Here is a 20,046-nt window from a genome sequence, read left to right as displayed (position 1 = left end):
TCCATCAGGATCATACCCTAGTCCTGTGGCTGTGTGAGCTAATTCACCGTGAACTTACACGTGGAGCTTGGACTCAAGCAAAGGGAGATGGGCAGATGTTCACCTCCTTCCTGAAATTAACAATCTTCTGGAATCTTGAGCCACAAATCAGGGGGAATGGGGCAACAAGCCAGAAGGTGGGAAGAGGGTAAATGTTTGACACTAACAACACAGTGGAAAATATTTCTAAAATGGAACCATCAACATGGGCCAAATAGCTGGAGGATGTTGACTAGAAAAAAAATATGCATAAAATATTCAAGTTCTGAATCCAAATGTTCCTTCCCGTGGTCTGATTGAGCCTGTCAGCCCATGTGACATAATATATGGTTCAAGAAATATGATCACTATTGGGGCAGGTAGTGAGTTTTATTGAGTCTGGAGGCCAAACATCTGAGATATGCAATCAACTTCCACTTAGAGACCCATGTATCCAACTACACAAGAGAAAGGGACCATGCATGGATGTTTTCCAGGCCATATAAGCCCATGGCAATCCTAAGAGATAGGAGGAGCGAGAACAATGGAACAATAAAATTCAGTGGTTGTCCTTACCATTTTCATCCAGAGAAAAGTCATCCTGAGCATAACGAAATTTTTCAGGACCGCAGGCAATAAACACATCGTCATCACCAAAGAAATCATGGAGACAGGTTACCTACAGAGAAAGAGGAAACATTGAATTGATATTTGATGGTCTTGTGACAATGGACTTCATGCCACATTGGCACGGGAAACAAGTTTCGCATCTGGGCCATCATTTTAGCCCCCAGGGATCTCCTTTTTCTCAAAATACCAGGCTCAGAGTCTGCACCACAGCCCCTCGCAAGTAAAGATATACTGAGTGCCATTTTCTTTCCATGTTGCATGTGTGGTATCTTGTTTCCATTTCACCAAGAGTAACTTCAAGACCATGTCCAAATGGAATGTTCCCCTCTGAATAAAAGTCAGCAAGCAGAAGACTCTACAAATGTCACCTTTCCTCAGAGCCTCAAAGACAAGAGTGCTGGTAGCCCAAGTCTGGGGGCAGGGGTGTAGGCCAAGGAAGATGAGAAAGACCTTCTGCAACCTGAGATGGACAGACTCTGGCTGACCGAGACATGGAAGTCCCTCTCTATCTTCATGAGTTTTGAAAGAAGGGCACCAGTTTTTAACCACTTTGGACCCACAAAAATTGGACTTTTTGCTAAAAGTGAACTGAGCACCTGGTAGTAGCCCAGCATACCATTCCTCTCTGAAAAAAAAAAAAGGAGGGGAAAACCGTCCTAACCACTTAAAATTTAATCAAGAGCAATGGGTCCCTGTAGGCTTGAGGGTCTGCTGGAAAAGTCGTGCTCCCAGGACCCTTCCCACCCTCTAGTGCCCTATGCATTGCGGCTTCTCCACAACAGAGAGACAGTCGTCCTCAACTCCTTTTCTGCACAAAGAAATGAGGGTCCCTGGGAAAGTATGCTGCTCCCTTCAGCCTCCCCACTTCTCAGCTTTCCTGATTACATTTGAAAATTAGTCCAGCACACCAGGGAAAGCCCAGGAGAAACCATAGAGTCAAAACATTCTTGTCCCAATCCTTAGCTTGAAAGTGTTCAAAGTTTCTAATTGTTCTAAGCTACCCATTCAAGCTGCTAGTAATGACTTTCCAAAGGCACTGTGCTCACAAACTAACAACTGCTTGCTGGGTGCAGAGATCAATATGTTACATTTGAAAAATGTTTGTATTAATAACATCATCACCCACCCAGGGTCTACTCAATCCCTGTTGCCCCAGCCAAGATGACTGCAAGCCTTACACAAAGCAAGAGATGCTTAAACATTATCCGCATTGTCTCAGCCTCCCAATCACCCAAAGGATGCCAAGGGAAGAGAGGGAGACTTGGAGGGCTGCTGGGTTCACCCTTATTAAGCCTCTTCCCAGCCCTGGGTCCTGACCTGATCAAATAGGCCACCATCCTTCTTCAGCCCAGTCATCCTCACCCATTCATTCCCCAATCATGTAATAACAAACAGAGCTACCACTAACTGAATGCTTACTCTGAACACGCACTCTGCTAAATACTTCCAAATCTGTCATCCCATTTTACTCTCACAACAATTCCTAGAGGTTGGCATTATTGTCATCACTATTTTACAGATGAGAAAACTGAGGTCCAGAGACAATACGTAAATTACTCAGGTGGAAAGCGATGAAGCCAAATAAGTGCAGATTGATGTGACGCCAAAGCCTGTGCTTTTAGGCCACTCAGTACTACAAAGCACTTACATATGGTTCAGGCACTGGGGAGACAAAGATGAGTAAGACTCAGGCCATGACTTCATGGAGCTCATAATCTGATGGAATGAGATACACTGAAACAGAACATTTCAATATCATGTCATGAGTGCTAGGAGTATCTGCAGGTGCCTTGGGAGCTATTTAGTACCACCTCCAAGTGACCCAGTCACTAATTGGCATGTTAGCTCAATAAGCAGCCTGCATATTGCCCTGGTAGTGGATCCAACGATAGAGGTTACATACATGGCTTTGAACCCTTCTGCAGATGCCCACTGACATCTTGGACCAATACAATCTGGAGCCCCTAACTATGATACATTGTGTGCCTCTGAATTGTTTATCCCTTGCCACCTCTTGACCCTGAAGATCTCTGCCATGCTCTGTGTTTGAAGTTGCCCCTGATTCTGACTGGCTTCATTTAGTTTTGGTCATGAATGAGGGAAGCCCCTCCCTTGGGCATCCCTCCAACCTGCCTGTATTTTCATGAATACTCACCTAGTCCTTCCCATTAAATCACAGCTCTCCTGAATGTAAAGACCAAGTTTATCGCTCCCTATATATCTTCCCATGGTTCCTGGTACAGCACTTAATCGCATAGTGAGAATTTAGCCAGGGCTGTTTTTGCCTCAACTGAATGTAAAGAAAATAAGAAGGAGGCTTTGTAAGGCTATACAAAGGCAGAAAAGTAGAAACAAGAAAGAAGAAATCAATAGTGGCAGACAATAGGACCTAGCATTCAAAGGTTTTGAAAGGTAACACAAATATATAAATTTAGGAACAAGAAAGGAGCAATGACTGTGAATTCAGAAGTTATTATTTGCATAACTATGACAATTAGTTTGAAAACAGATGAAATGGATCACTTTTAAAGGAAAACACAAATAAAGAAATTAGCTCAAAAAGAAACAGAAAATCTCAACCAACTACTGGTCATAAAAGGAATTTAGTAAATACTTCAAACGGCAACCCTTCCCCCAAAGGTACCAGACCATTAATTTTGGAGGTATTTGTGGAAATCACTTCCCAAGAAAAAAAAACCCAAAGCTCAAAAGCAGCCATCGCAGTGACATGCCATGCTATCCTATTGTAGGACAACAAAGCCTTCAGAGATTGCTCTGGGGGTTGCTGTTACAATGACCCACCCTCCTCCAACTCCAAGCCTCTCTGCCCCCGCCCAGGCTTTGGGAAAAGCCTTTGGATAACCCCTTCTCTGGGGAGCTTCTAAGAAAGGCAAAGCCCCTATGCTTCTGACAAATTCACAGTGGTGTGGCTGGCTTCAGACACGTTCATTTTGCAATCCAGCTGTTCAGCATCAGGTTTCTTGTGTGATCCCACCCCACATTTTACTGGTTCCCAAATGTAGACAAATTCATACTGTGCATGTGGATACCCAGATTTCCCAAATGCCTTGGATACTGAGACACAGCAGCCCTCCCCTGCTTTGTTACAGAGCTGGGAAAATAGAAAGCCCTCCATCTTAAATATGAGGAACCCAAAACACAGAATGTCAAAGTGGCTGAAGGATACACAGATGGATCATGGCACAGTTGAGACTAGCACTGGGGTGTCCTGATTCAATTCGGACAAAACAATTCAATTGCCTGAGAGAATGTGCCTTCCTAATCCCTGATTTCAAAGGCTTGTATACAGCTTAGGCAGGAGAGTCACCTTTTGTCCTCATCAATGCCTGATACACATTAGAACATTTTACTGGACTCAAAAAAGATAACATCTTTATGGATCACATTTTAAATCTATGGATGAGAAAACTCCCATTCATTACCGTAACTGGTAACTGAGTATGCAGTAGAGAAGGAGGACACGGAGGAGGGGGAGGAGGAGGAAAGGAGGAAAGAGGAAGGAGGAAAAGAAAGAGAAGAATGGAGTGTAAGACATAATTTCCAAATAAAACTCACACTCACATCTGCTTTTTAAAATTCCATTCAGTTAACACGATACAAAATCCACCTTAGGTTACGTTGCAGACATAATTTTGCAAACCATTTTTTTGTGGTAAAATTTCTGTCATGAGGTGGCAACGAAAGTGGTAAAAATAATAATCATTATGATACCACTTACAGCATCCTCAGAGATCAAGGGTCTTGCTGACATCAGCTTTTGTTTGAAACACACTTGGGTATTTAAGTCAGAGGAGAGAACACAAAAGCATGACACCCATCTTTGTAATTAATCAACTGCCAGCACAAAATCAATAAAGTCAATCAACTCAGTGAACACTGAACCATTTACTCAATGTTCTTCCTTTTAAAAAAAACAAAACAGCATGAGTTGTGGGAAGGGGAGCTAACTTGGTTATGCATTAGCGCGAACAATAGATTATATGGACCATCCAGTGACTTAAATGTCGAAGTACAAGTGGGGAAACAGAGACAACAGATCACTGTGTGTGGCAGTCCATTAGCTGCAAATGGCAAATTCACTCTGTGATTTGATTTAAGCTTGATTAGATTCTCCATCCACATATTACAGATGCTGGCAGTGAGTTCTCATACACGTCTGCTGCTGGTAGGTTCTACATTTCACTAACTGTTCAGAAAGAAATGTAAGGTCTTGCTTGTATATCTATGAGACTCGCTTGCAACGTGCAAAATATTTTCATTGAAAGTTCAATTCCACTAATATTCATTCATAAAACACTTGCTATGGCAAAGGAACTATGTGAGAGATACAGAAATGTACAGAAAAAGGCCCCTGTCTTCCGAGTTGACAGAATAATGAGTCAGAACCTCACAAATAATTGGAATACAAGGCATACTGTTTTTAGCACCATTACAGAGGCACAAAAAGCAAGAGGTGCACAGGTGACAAAGAAAAGAATTCTAATCATGAGAACTGGGGAAGGCTGCACAGAGAAGATGACACAAAGTCTGACTCTTGAAGGGCATGTGGGATATAGGTTGATGGAGACAGGAGTAAAAGGAATTCCAGGTAACTGCATAAATAAAGGAAAGAAAGCAGGAACGTGCCTTTTTCTTAATAGCCCTGGAAGAAGAACTGCATCTTGTTGACTGTAGTCACAGAGATTCTAACTCTCTATAGCACAACCGCCTGGACCCATCTGCCAGCCTTTTGCACAGACAAAACATACAGTTGTCTACTGGTGGAATTCAGGGTGAAGGGAAGGGCAGAGAGTGTCTATGGGGAGAGGAATGGCCCCAGGGGGCACAGAAGAGGGAACCTTGTGGCAAGAAAGACAAACCACACTGATTTCCCCGTCTTGCCAACAGTGTGCCCTGCCCATAGTGTGGCTGGCAAGCTTTGCAAAATGAGTTAATGAAAGATTCAGTAAACATTACAGATGAGGCTTTTTCTAACAGTTACTGCTACTCTCATTCTGGAACATTTCCTGCCTGCCTGCCCTGGATGGGCTCCAGTCACAGGCTGGCGCAGGGTTGGTGTGGTGAGCGGAGACAATGTTTCTTTTTTTTTTTTTTTTTTTTTTTTTTTTTTGTGGTACGCGGGCCTCTCACTGTTGTGGCCTCTCCCGTTGCGGAGCACAGGCTCCGGACGCGCAGGCGCAGCGGCCATGGCTCACGGGCTTAGTTGCTCCGCGGCATGTGGGATCTTCCCGGACCAGGGCACGAACCCGTGTCTCCTGCATCGGCAGGCGGATTCTCAACCACTGCGCCACCAGGGAAGCCCGAGACAATGTTTCTTATCTCTAGACTCCTATATTCAACTACCTTCTTGACAGCTCCATTTGGTTACCTGACAGGCATCCCAGATTAAATATGGCCCGAACCAAACTCTTACTGCCCCCTCTCCAAATCCCACCTCAACTTTCCTCATCTCAGTCACTGGTACCACAATTCTGCCAGCTGCCCAAACCAGAAATCTGGGAGTCATTTTTTTTTTTTTTTTTTTACTAGAAGTCACATTTTATCTTGTCCATTGTCACCCTCCTAGTCCAAGTCCACCCCTACACATACACTCACACTCTTCTACACACTGTAGTCACAGTAGTATTGTACTTTATAATTTCAATCAGGCATATCACTCTTCCACTAAACACACTCCAAAGCCTGTTAGCCAGAGGCAGAATAAAATCCACTTTCTATCTTGGCTGTATATTATCCAATCTCTTATGCCACATATGCTAGCTAGCTCCAGTCACACTGGCCTTCTTTCTGCTTCTCAAACACATTAAGACCTTTCGTGCTTCAGAACCTCACTCTTGCAGCTCTCTCTACATAGAAAGTACTCTTCCCAGAGTCACAGGTCTAGCTGCATCTTCACCATCAAATCTTCACCACGTACTGGGGGACATCCCTGGTGGTCCAGTGGTTAGAACTCCGTGCCTCCACTGCTGGGGGCCCAGGTTCAATTGCTGGTCAGGAAACTAAGATCCCGTAAGCTGCATGGTGTGGCCAAAACCTAAAACCCCAAAACAACAACAGCAACAAAAATAAAATAAAGTACCATATACTGTATTTAAGTCTGAGCAACCCTCAATTTACATGCCATTGTTGCTTAGAATTTCAGATCTTTTACTTAACCCCACAAATTAGTCACTATTATTTTAATTATTTTATATAGTTAATATCATTTAAGTTTATCTACATATATATTTACCAGTCTATTTGATCACCATTTCTCATTACACCATTTCTCTGGGGTCATTTGAAAATTAGGAACGTGTTTGACCTCCCCACTCTATCTTCCACATCTCAGTCTCACCTTCATATTTTCCATCTTCTTATCTCTTAGGGCTACATTCTGGAAAATATCTTCAAATCTGCCACTTTGCTCTTTCTTTCTTCAGATGTATTTCATTTGCTGTTTAACCCAGAGCTTCGAATTTCAATAATAATAATTTTGACTTTTAGAAATTCTATTTCATTGTTTTACCCAAATTTGCCTGGTCGTAGCTGATAGTCTCTTTTTCTTATTCCATTTTGGTTACATGTTTTGTTTATTTAAATAATCCATATTAAGTTATTTTAGGTCCTTATCTGATCGTTATAATATCTTATGTCCTTGAGAATCCAAATCTGTTGTTCCTGCTAACTCTCCCTCATGGTGACTTGTTTCCTTTTGTGTTTGATAATTTTTAAAATTATGAGCTCATATTTGATTAAATTAAATCTTTGGGAATCCTGAGGGGTCTAGGCTGGGGATGCTTTTCTCTGAAAAAGACACGAATTTATTTCTGCCAGGTGCCAGGGGACACCAACAGTATGGGGGCAGCACCTTTTTTCAGCTATGGTTTCCCTTGTGACATGAGTAGTATGAATCTGAATTCCAGACCTGTGTCAGAGCAAGCTTTGGGCTGCAAATTCTCAAGAGGATACTTGGGGCAGCACCAGCCACAGCAGCAGTAACAGTAGTACTCTTGTTTATTTTGTTTCCTACCTGGAGTCATGACAGAGACAAACAAGTTTACAGGTAGGTTTTTGGTATATCCCCTTTTAAGGGTCCTGGCTTAATGCGGAGGTTGCAGCTTCAGGTCCCTCACTTTTCAAGGACCTTGTGTCAACTGGAAAAAAAAAACACCCCAAATCCTGCACAACATAAAAAGCTTGAGTCAAGTTTATTAAGTATCTTACTGAGGACTATAGCTCAGGAGACAGCCTCTCAGACAGCTCTGAGAAATTGTTTTCAAGAGGTAATGGGGGGGTTTAGTATATATGTGATTTTGGTGAAGGAGGTACGTGCAACTAAGCACACATGTCGGTAGAAGGTTGTTGCTAGTCACGAGGAACAGATAGCTACCTTAGTTAATGGTTTTAGTGCTTTTCTAAGTATAGGAAGATGCAAGAATCCAGTTTCATAAAAAAAAAAATTTCTCCTGAAAATATCTATCTGAAGGCCTGTTCTGCCAGTTTTCCCAGAGCACTGAGTACCTCATTCTTGATCTCCATCATGAACTCCTTTCAGGGTGGGTTGAAGGTCAGCGACTGAAGTGGCTAATGACTCAATCCTTGTAGAGCCAGATGATGAGTGACATTCTTTAGTTGGCACTTGCATGTCCTGCATTTCTGATAATATCCAAAGCACCGGGCTCTGATGATGGGTTTTGCCCTCAGGGAAGCTCAGGCCTTTACGTACTGCCTGCTGCTCTAGTTTCAACTTCTGGTCCCTTTCTCTCTCCTGCCTTTCTTTTCCGGAAGCTCAGAAAAACATTTTAAAATGTTTGTTGCAGGTTCCTCAAAACACTAAACACAGAATTACGTATAACTGGGTCCCTGGACCCAATTTTAACATGTGAGGGTGTGTGTATGTGTGAAGTGGTTTCTCCACACCTCTAATAAGCAAAGCTTGGATACCAGCAGGGTGTCCTACAATTCAACTCAATTCTGACACTATCTATCTGGAGATAGCATCAGATTCCACGGGTTAAGGGTTCAGTCCTACAAGACTTCCCCCCACCCTTTAGAGATCAGTCACAAGCCTAGGTTGTTGTTACCTGTACTTCTGACCAACTGGCTATAGATCAGAGGTTAAATTTCTTCCAATTGGAGTAAACAGAGTAGACTTGTTTGGGATCCTCTAATGCTGGGGAACCAGCAGGAGGGTGACCCCATCCATGTCTAACCCCATTTCTTAATAACCATCTAAAGATTTCCACCTTGCTGGGACAACTCTTCCATCTCCGTTTACTCTTCATTTCGCTCCTATTGATATCTGCTTTCTTCACCTTATTTCTCATAACCATTTCAACATTTCCACCTTGTTGGGAAGAGTCCCGTGACTCTCCCCTCAGCCCCTCCTTATTCCCTTGTTAATTAACCTAATGTTTTTATTAGCATCTGTAAGACCCCTGAGGGGAAGCTGAGGCAGCAAATTCCAGAACACTTCCAGAACCGTTTTTTATGTTTTACAACATTAAGATTTGGGTTTCCCTGGTGGCGCAGTGGTTGAGAATCCGCCTGCCGATGCAGGGGTCACGGGTTCGTGCCCCGGTCCGGGAAGATCCCACATGCCGCCGAGCGGCTGGGCCCGTGAGCCATGGCCGTTGAGCCTGCGCGTCCGGAGCCTGTGCTCCACAACGGGAGAGGCCACAACAGTGAGAGGCCCGCGTACCACAAAAAAAACAAAACAAAACAAACAAACAAAAAAGATTATAAGAGGTGCCCATGTGAAAGTGCCCTGGATAACAGGCATATTCAGCAGGTGAATATTCCAATCATCACAAAGCCAGTACCACATTGCTTGCATACAAGCATCAGCTGCTTCATTTGGGGTGTTCTACTTGACATTCATAAGGGGAGACAGACAGCCCCCTCTTTACAGGGTAAACAGACCTTACAGTGGCGTTTATCCAGCCCACCATGCTGGCTGCTCCCTTGGGAATAAGCTGCTTTGTGTCTGGATCACATATAGCCACCTGTGATGGTTTCATAGTGACCTGTGGGGCCTGCATCAACCCAAACATGCTCTTCCACCAAAACCAAAGACAAAGACACAGCTTCTAAATTAGTCACTCTCACAGTCCATTTTGGTAAAGGTTCTCCAGGAAGCTGGTGATACTGATCCTCAAAATGAAACAACTCCTTCATACCACACTCCCTGGTTTCAGTAGTTTCTTGGTTTTGCCCTCTTCCCATGCTAACTTCTTGGTAACCAAGGTCTTAAAGGTACTTTGTGTTGTCCCTGCACAATTTTTACCTTGGCGGGGGGTGGGAGGAGGCAGCTGAAGTTCTGAGTCACTGAAATCTGCTTTTGGTCTAGCATCAAAATCTGACACCCTATTCTCTTTTAGTTTATCTATTATAGATCACAATACCCAAGGGAGTGAATATTTTGCCTCACTCTCAACGGTTTACATTTCCTTATGCATCCAGTGAATTAACTCCCCAGGAGTTGGAGCCATCGCTAAATTCCACTGGTAACTTTTACCTTTAAGAAGTGATTGCAGCATAACTGCTGCTTCGTACTGTAGGTGACCATGTGGCCACACAGGAATCAAAGGTTCATCATTCTCCTGTCCTTTCATCCTTTCTCTTCCAAACCACAAGTTTCTGTGAGCCATGGCTGTTCTAGCAAATCCCACTTCACTGACACCAGTCGTCAATTCCACTGTGTGTGTGTGTGTGTGTGTGTGTGTGTGTGTGTTCACGGGGAGGATCCCCACACCTACAAAAAATTCTTGGACACCAGCTGGATGTCCTACAATTCAAGTCAGACACTATCTACCCAGACATAGTGTCAGATCCCACAGGTTAAAGGCTCAGTCCCACAAGACTGCCTCCAGCTCCTCCATTTCAGATGCCAATCACAAGTCCAGGTTCTCACCTGTACTTCTGACTGTTGGGTTATAAATCAGAGACTCCCAAGACCTCTTCCTTAAGTTTGATTAATTTGCTGGAGTGGCTCCCAGAACTCAAGAAAACCATTTATTCACTAGATTACTGGTTTATTATAAAAGGATATAACTCAGGAACAGCTAGATGGAAGAGATGCTTAGGGCAAGGTATGGGGAAAGGGCACGGAGTGTCCATGCTTTCTCTGAGTCAATCTCCCTTGCTCTCCACATGTTCACCAACCTGGAAGCTCTCCAAACCTTCTCCTTTGGGTTTTCATGGAAGTTTGATTATATAGGCATGAATAATTAAATCATTGGCCATTGGTGATCCATTCAATCTCCAGCCCCTCTCCCCTCCCAAGAGGTCTGGGTGTGGAACTGAAAATTCTAATCCTTTAATCACATGGTTGATTCTCCTGGCAACCAGCCCCCATTCTCAGGTGCTTTCCAAAAGTTACTTCATTGACATAATAGAAACACCTTTATAGCTCTCATCACTTAGACAATTCCAAGGGTTTTTGGAGTTCTTTTGCCAGAAATAGGGACAAAGACCAAATATATATTTCTTATTATAAATCACAATATCACACCTAAAGACCCAGCAATTCTACTTCTAGGTATATATACCAAAAACTTGAAAGTAGTGACTCAAAGAGATACCTGTATGCAATGTCCATTACGGCATTATTTGCAAGAGCCAAAAGGTAGAAACAATCCAAGTATCCACCAACAGATGAATGTATAAACAAAATGTGCTGTATACATACGAGTCACATTGTATTAATGTATTCATACAATTCAACCACAAAAAGAATGCAGTTCTGGGCTTTCCTGGTGGCGCAGTGGTTGAGAGTCCGTCTGCCGATGCAGGGGACGCGGGTTCGTGCCCCGGTCTGGGAGGAACCCACATGCCGCGGAGCAGCTAGGCCCGTGAGCCATGGCCGCTGAGCCTGCGCGTCCGGAGCCTGTGCTCCGCAACGGGAGAGGCTACAGCAGTGAGAGGCCCGCGTACCGCCAAAAAAAAAAAAAAAAAAAAAAAGGAATGCAGTTACATGTAAATTGGACCTTGAAAACATTATGGTAAATGAAATCAACTAGACACAAAAGGACAAATATTATAGGATTCTACTTATGTGAGATATCTAGAATAGACAACATCATTGAGATACAAAGTAGACTAGAGGTCACCAGAGTCTAGGAGAAAGGGGACTGGGGAGTTACTGTTTAAAGATTACAGAGTTTCTATGTAGGACGATGAAAAAATTCTTGAACTGGGTAGTAGTGATGGTTGAACAACATTGCGAAGGTAATTAATGCCACTGAATTGCACACATGAAATGGTTAAAATGACAAATTTTTTGTAATATACATTTTACCATAATCAAAAACATTAATAATGTAATATACCCAAAACCATTGAATTATACTCTAAATGGATGAACTTATATTATGTGCATTATATCAATATATCAATAAAGCTGTTTAAAAATTTTGCTATAATTTATCCAGGATATAGTTGTATTGTAGCAGGAAGACTTTTTAGAAAACTTAGTCTGCCATATTGCAGAAGCAGAAGTCAAATTTTACCTATCCAGTGAGGTCTTGCTTATCTCCCAATCTAAGCTAGAACCACCACCATCACCATATAAGGTCCAAGAGAGTAGAACCCTCATCTGTTTTGTTCACCATTGTATCTCCACTAAGTCTAAGTCTAAAAAGTCAAATATTTTAAAAATATTATTATCACCACTAATAACAAGAGTAGGAAGAGTCTAAGAACCATAATAATTAAAACTGTTTCATAATTAAGGATATTACAGTATAATAAGATTATTCTAGACCACTAGTGATCATTGTCTACTGCACCACATATTAGAGAAAGTCATAAGAGATAAAGATTGACTTGTTTACTCAATTCTAGATCTATTTGTTTTCTAATTATATGCATTGAAAAACACGTCCACCCCTCCCCAACTAAAGACCGTTACTTTAAGCACCTAAGTTACCCTATGGGTTTTGTCCTTTCTCTTTCTTTCATCCATCGAGGCATGCATTTCTTGAAGGCAGTGACCGTGATTTGCCTCATGGTACCTTAGGAAACAGTGTTGACTGGCTGATTGTGCAGGGAGAGATTGATATTCTCTTCCCACTATCTTGCGCCACCCTCTGGAAATTCTCTGCCCCTCTGCAAGCTAGTTTATTCCTATGGCAAGTCATGTTGAGGCTGACTCCCTCTGATCTCCAGCACTAGATCTGATTGGATCTCTCTTCTTCTTTTTCTGGTGAAGAGTGACTAGTCCTTAGAAGCTCTTCTCATAGGTTTCTAGGAAATAAAATATCATGTGAAACTCCAGGAATAAATCACATTTCTGTCAACTGATTCCCTTCCACTGGTCTTAGACTCAAAGCCAGTGGTGACTTTTCTTCCCACTTCATTCTAGAGTTTCCCCCAGAAAACCCAGTTAGACTGAAATCTAGGCAGCCAGATCTCAGCTGGGCTATTGTCCCTCAAGGTTATTCTTTTCAACTTATAAAATAATTTTTCTTTGAGTGGTGAAAGGGCATAATAACCCCACATAGCTTTTGTTGTTTTGCATTTGTTAAGTGACCTCACCTCCATTACATCATTTGGTTCATTAGCCCCATGTTTTATTAATGAAACATGAAAGCTCATCAAGATTAAGTGACTTGTACAAGATCACATTGCTAGTTAGTTACAGAGCTGATACTGGAATTCCGGACTGCTTTTATTCTGCCACACCGGGTACCTAAGCTATACAGCAAAGGTACTCATTTCCTACATGGGGAGACCGAGGTAAGGAAATACAATAGGGGACTCTGGGTAGTATGAAAATACCTGTGACCTGGGAAAGAGGGCCATAGAAGGGAAGATGGGAAGGAATAAGACTTTTTAACCTATTTTACCAGGAACTAGTGTGATTTAATAACCTAAGCAAGGCTGTGCCAGCTCCCCTGGAAGCCTGGCAACCCCTCAGTGCTCCAGGGTATTTTTTCCTTAGCTTTTCTTTGCCATTTTCCGAGAGTCTCTGTGTTAGCTCCCACTGGGGGCCTCACAGGGATGATAACAGCTGCAGAGGCACTGGAGTTGGACTGCTGAGTCCATGCCCAGGACCGACACCTGCCCCTCCACAGGGCCCTGGGGACAAGTTGGCTCAGAGAAACAGGGACGAGACAGAACTCCATTCATCAGAGAGAACTGGGGTGGAAAAACCCTGCCTGATCCCTTGGCACCACTAAGCTCTATGGTTGGCCCTGAGCCCCACGCAGCTCCAGATTCTGTTTGGTAGGGTCAGTTAAAAGAAGCAAGTGTGCTTATAGGGCCCAATGCAGTTATCAAATGCATTTAACAGTTATCTGGTATCTACTGTGCACAAAGTATAGGGGGAATATGGCTTTGGAATTCAGTAGAGGAAGGAAAGGTTTGTTTTACAAAACGGGGGGAGTTCACCTCTACCTTGGTTCTAGGTTAAACCCTGCCATTGACTTACTGTGAAATCTTGGATAAGTTGCTTTCTCTCTGGGCCTCAGTTTCCTCTGCTGTAAGGTGAGGATGCTGTTCTAGAGCCATTTGAGGTCTAGGTCTCTTTTCTGTTACAAGCCTTTTGAGAATTTGATGAAAGCTATGGATTTTCTTCCCAGAAAAATGCATATGTGCACACAGATAGCTAATTTTGCATATAATATAGGGAGTTTAAGGATTTCCCTGAAGCCCATCTATAGATCTTAAGTTTAGAACCTCTGAACTAGTTGATTTCTGAGGTACCTTCTAGCTCTGACAGTGTATAAAACATTCCAGGTTGGACACGGTTAATAAGCAGAGACACCAGGGCCAGAATGCTGGCAGCTGTCATGGAATCCCAGAGGCTTAACTGTACCCCCCTTCTCAGGCTTCCTGAGACTCCAGTCCAAGGGAAGCAAAAGGATGTAAGCTCATTCTCTGCAAACTTAGTCCAAAGGAAGCAAAGGGGTACAAACTGATTTACAGCAAACCAGAGACTGGAGTGTGCATCAGACAGTTGCCTCCCAGGTTGCTGGAATTTAGCAAGGATACGAACTTCGTGAGAGACAGTAGGCACGAGAGTCATGGCCTCTAAATGTTCCTCAATGGTTGGTTGCAGATAGGACAAAGAGAATGGACTAAGCGGTGACGATGTGAAAGAGTGGCAGGGACATATACACACTACCAAATGTAAATTAGATAGCTAGTGGGAAGCTGCCGCATAGCACGGGGAGTTCACCTCTGTGCTTTGTGACCACCTAGAGGGGTGGGATAGGGAGGGTGGGAGGGAGGGTGATGCAAGAGGGAAGAGATATGGGAACATATGTATATGGATAACTGATTCACTTTGTTGTAAAGGAGAAACTAACACACTATTGTAAAACAGTTATACTCCAATAAAGATGTTTTTAAAAAAAGAGAATGGACTGTCCAATTGATAAGGAACATACACAGCTTGATTATAGATGTTCAGAGGTGGTGACTCAGGAGCTAATTCTCAACATGATTGGACAGAATACTAATGGCCATAAACCTACTGCATTTCCTTACATAATGTCCCCTCCTTTACAAGTATATATTTTTACTACAATAGAAACGTCAGGGGAGAAGAAAAGGAAGAGATTTCGTAGGTATATCAGTCAGGGTGCTAGTAAAAAACACATGACATACTCAGAGTAGATAAACTGAGTAAAGTTTAACAAAGGCAACTGATTACAAAAGTATGGGCAGTGTATAAAGAAACCATAAGAAATGCTGAAGTATCCCAGGACTTCTAATAATGGGGTCCATTACCACCCTTACGCCTGAAAGAGAGAGGAGAGGTAGCAGATACCAGAAACCAGAGGGAGGAGAGAACATGAAAATTATACGAACAGAGCTTCCTGATAGGAGCTGTGACCTTCAGTGAAGGAATGTCCAGCATCCTTGCAGGCAGGGTACCAGGGAATAAATAGTCTAACCTCACTCCTCTCCTCCCTGCCAGTGCTTCCCTTTGGCCAAACACAACTGGAATCCTGAAGACAAGGTAGCCTGTTGATATGGGTCAGCCTCCAAGGGCACAGAGCAGGGTGGAATAGGGTAAAAAGTAGATAGTAGATCTGGAGAGGAAGGCCTAGAGAGTAGGTCTGTCACTGCAGGCAAGAGAAAGGAACTGTTGTTATAGCCTTGACTATGACATCTATCCAGTGGATATTGTGACACTTGGGTAAGAATAATTGAAGAGGCGTGACTACAATTAAGCAATAATATCAATATCATTTTGCATTTGTAAAAGCTTTTACATGTTTCATGCTGCTTTCACCCCACTGTATCTTTTGAGCCATATAGTCACCATGGAGACAAACAGGTAGTTCTATTTTACACATGAGGAAACTGAGGTTCAGCCAAGGTAAGGTGATTTGCAAGATCAAATTTCTATAAAGAGGGAAAGAGACTAGAACTTGGGTTTAGACTCCTGGTCCAAGGCCATTTCCACTATATCCTGTTGCTTTTTCTATATCATGTTTCAGTCCACAGAACTGTTCTGACAGGCCTTCAGACGACTCCTACTTCTGACAGACATGCAAAGCCACCACAAGAGCAACAATGAGGAAAAAGAGTACACAGACTTCTTCCTCATGTTTTTAAGAAAGGTGGTAAGAAAAGAGGCTGAGGTGGAAGATAGATAAGTGGGTACAATATCCTTTCCAAGTATTTCCCAGAGCGGAGGTTCTTAGGCCCAGTTCCTGCCAGTTCCTGGCCTCTGGGTATCCTACCTCATCAGCTATACACTTGCATTGTGAAGGATACGGTTGAATGAAAGTAGGAAAGGAATGGAAATGAAGAAATTAAAGTTCAAGATAAAAAGAAAACAGAAACTTAACAGGTCTTTTAGAACTCAATTGCAAAAAGTAAAAAGTATTTTCACATTTGTCCCAAGAATGAAAACCATGAGGAGATCTACCTTTCAGTTTGCAATTAAGTAGGATTTACAGAAAATTCCAAGGGTTCACTATTCTTAGGAACTGCAATAGTGCCTAATGGGAGAGGTGAGCCAGGCACTAGATGTGAAAGAACATTTGGGAAGGATGGGATTACCTTCCCAACAGATGCATATACCTGCTACCTTAGATTTCCTGCTCCGAAAATAATTCAGAAGTCTGTGGACCCTAGAAGGCTTGAGACCAATAAGCTTTCACAATCCATAGCTTCTAGAGCAGTGGTTCTCAACCCTGGGGCCATTTTACCTCTCCCTAACTCCCCAAGGGACACTGAACATTATCTGGAAGCACTTTTGGTTGTGACAACTTGGATGGATGCTACTGACATCTAGTGGGTAGAGGCCAGAGATGCTGCTAAATGTCCTGCAATGCGCAGAACAGCGCCACACAACAAAGAACTAACTCTCGACCAAAATGTCAATAGTACCAGAGGGTTGAGAAACCGTGCTCTAGGACATTTCTCGACTGTCAAGATAGCACCTTTGCTGTGACCACCACTCTCCGCTCCCGACCTGTAAAGATGGCTTTCTTACTCCCACCTATGGATCTCAGGCTGGCCACTCCCTAGAATCAGCTCCATTTTAGCAGGCTTCTGGGGGAAAGCAGACTTTTATCTATTTTCTGAGGCAGTATTGTTGTTGCTACTATTGTCCATTGCTATTTAGTTTTTGACCCTTGGCCTTGCTTTAACCCCAGAAAGAAGCTTATTTCCTAATTCCTAACTGCTTTTTTAGTTAATGACTCACAGCCTGCCTAGACCTCTGGTTTTTGCAAAGTCCTTGGCTCTTCCAGTTCTGGCATCCATCCCAGGCTCTGAGGTCCAGCTTCATCCACGGTTTCAGTACAACACTGCCTTACTCATTCCATTCTGGGACACCAAATAGGGTTTGGACTGGTAATTACACTAGATCCTGCTGCCTCTTGAATCTGTGCGAGAAGGTTGCCAGCCCCAGGAAGGAAAGGACTCAATAAACTATCAGCCAATACAAGAGGTCCTCCTGCTGTGACTGTCAAAGAAAGCTGTAAGAGGAAGAGAAGATGCATTCTGGGGCAATACATTTCAGAAGACTTCTGTGTCAGCTGGCTTAAGCAGAGACAGAAAGATGTCCTGCTCAATGTTGTTACAAATCTAGTTAAGCGTGCACTTCATATTTGAAGGAAAAAAAGCTGAGGATAAATTGATACTCCACAGTTGAGATAATGTCTGATTTGGCCATTTCTCAAGTGTCAGCCTCATAGGCCTAGAATGGAGTAGAAAGAAGGAATTTGAAACAATATAAAAAGTATGAGGATTATAACCATGAAGGCAGTAGGACTATCTGCTGTTTTCCTAACAAACGTCCATTCCTGAATTTTGAGACTTGGGATTGACTTCTAGGTCTGGTTCCGTCACACATTGCTATATGATCATGAGAGAGTCACTCAAATACTCTATACCTCAGGTTCCTCATCTGAAAAAATGGAACTAATACTGCTCTGACTGCTTCATAGTAGGGTTTTTTTTTCCAATTTCGAACAAAAAGAGATAGTGCGTATGAAAATGCATTGAAAAGTATTAGTGCTGTATGAATGCAAATTATTATAATTACTTTGCAAAAGCTGTATGACCTAAGGGGAAATGAGGTGGGCCAAGAAAAACTGGTAAAGCTTATTTATTTATTTTTCCCTTTTCTTTTTTAACATCTTTATTGGAGTATGATTGCTTTACAATGATGTGTTAGTTTCTGCTTTATAACAAAGTGAATCAGTTATACATATACATATGTCCCCATATCTCTACCCTCTTGCGTCTCCCTCCCTCCCACCCTCCCTCTCCCACCCCTCTAGGTGGTCACAAAGCACTGAGCTGATCTCCCTGTGCTATGCGGCTCCTTCCCACTAGCTTTCGGGTTTTACCTTTGGTAGTGTATATATGTCCATGCCACTCTCTCACTTCGTCACAGCTTACCCTTCCACCTCCCCATATCAAGTCCGTTCTCTAGTAGGTCTGAGTCTTTTCAACTACACTTCAATTAAAAAAAAAGAAAAGCTGGTAAAGTAAATCAGGTTTTGGCAAAGAAAGAGAGACAGACACACACAGACACACACACAGAGGGAGAGAGAGAGAGAACCCAATACAAACTCTCTTCACCATTTCATAGCACCCAAGGCCTAGAAGGAAAATCGAACATCTTTCTCTGCCGCTACAGAACACTTTACTTCCACATCCTGGGCATAGCAGTACCTATCTTCTTTCATAAAATCCCTACAATAAAGGACTCCCCAACATAATTTGGTAATGCACTCCAGAACTGATCTTTCAGTCGAGAAATTGTTCTGAGTTTGTTTACTTATTGAATAGCATTCACTGAATGCTCATGAGAATTCAGCCACCATGGTAACTTTCAGGGATACAGAAAGAATAAGACACAGCTCCCATCCTCAAGGAGCTGCTAGTCTGGTGGACATTTCTTGGTTGAGTCCCTTCTGTAACAATTTAATTCTCTTCTTGCATCTGACCTACATTTAATGGCCTGAAAAATTGACTTTTGGACCTTGTTTATACAATCGTCTAAACTGCTTAGCCATTCCAAGTTTTGACTCATACCAATTGCTTTTTGAGCCTGTAAGATTGCGAACTTACACAATTAAATTAGTTTCCCTTAAGAACGGGGGAAATCATCCAAGTCAAATGTACTGGCAAGGAAGGCCAACTGGTTGCTGGGAAACGATCGGTTGACTGCAAATTTCTGATAAGCTAAATCATGCTAGAGTGTTCATAGCTTAATCCGCATCCCGCCCAGGGTTGGAGGTATTGCCTAGAGAGGACCATAACTGAACCCTAAGGAATAAAGCTCTAATAGCGGACGTCTCATGTTCCTTAAGATCTGGTGAAAGATATTTGAGGGCTTTTGATGGCCCCTTCAAATCATTCTCTTCATGTAAACTGTCTTTAAAGTTCTGTTTCCACCTTCTTCTTGCTATTCATCTTCCCATATGCCAATCATCATTTTTTTAATGAGCCAAATTGGTTCAAACTCAGCTAAAAGTCAAATACACAAAGAAATAAGGCTGATGTCTGTACTAAATGAGAGCTTCTATGACAACCCTCAAGGAGGCCAGGAGACAAAATGCTTCCCTGAAGACATCCAGGAGGAAGAGCTAGTGAAAGTCCTATATTCTCCCCCTCCTCACAAAAAGCCTTTCTTTCCTCCTCTTCAAATCCGTTCCACCACACAGAGAGGCAGGACTAGTGGCAAGTTTAAGCAGGAATGCAAATTGAGGGATGTGTACAGGAAGACAGAAATAGACTGTATAAAATGGCAGCCAGTGTGATCGCCTGGAAGGAGCTCAAATCAAACCTTTCCACTGAGAGCAAAGCAGCTCCTGTTTACATTTGTCCCTTGCATGAGCTGCTGGGATCAGCAGTCAGGCTTTTGATGGCTTGTAGCAACAGGACACAACCCCTTGGAGGGCTGAAGGCCCACTTCTC

The 20,046-nt window shown here is 42.8% G+C and overlaps 1 protein-coding gene across 7 annotated transcripts in view; it reads right to left on the bottom strand.

Moving 5' to 3' along the window:
• Positions 1-20,046, bottom strand: part of DCX (doublecortin) — a 124,118-nt gene that overhangs the window by 39,113 nt on the left and 64,959 nt on the right. For all 7 annotated transcript variants that reach the window (XM_067023431.1, XM_067023434.1, XM_059050012.2 and 4 more), the window contains one exon: positions 595-697. In XM_067023431.1, coding sequence (XP_066879532.1) covers positions 595-697 — 103 coding nt within the window. The remainder of the gene's footprint in view (positions 1-594; positions 698-20,046) is intronic.

Source organism: Kogia breviceps, chromosome X (genome assembly GCF_026419965.1).
Source record: "Kogia breviceps isolate mKogBre1 chromosome X, mKogBre1 haplotype 1, whole genome shotgun sequence".
NCBI lineage: Eukaryota > Metazoa > Chordata > Mammalia > Artiodactyla > Physeteridae > Kogia > Kogia breviceps.
This window is presented reverse-complemented; position numbering and strand designations above follow the sequence as displayed.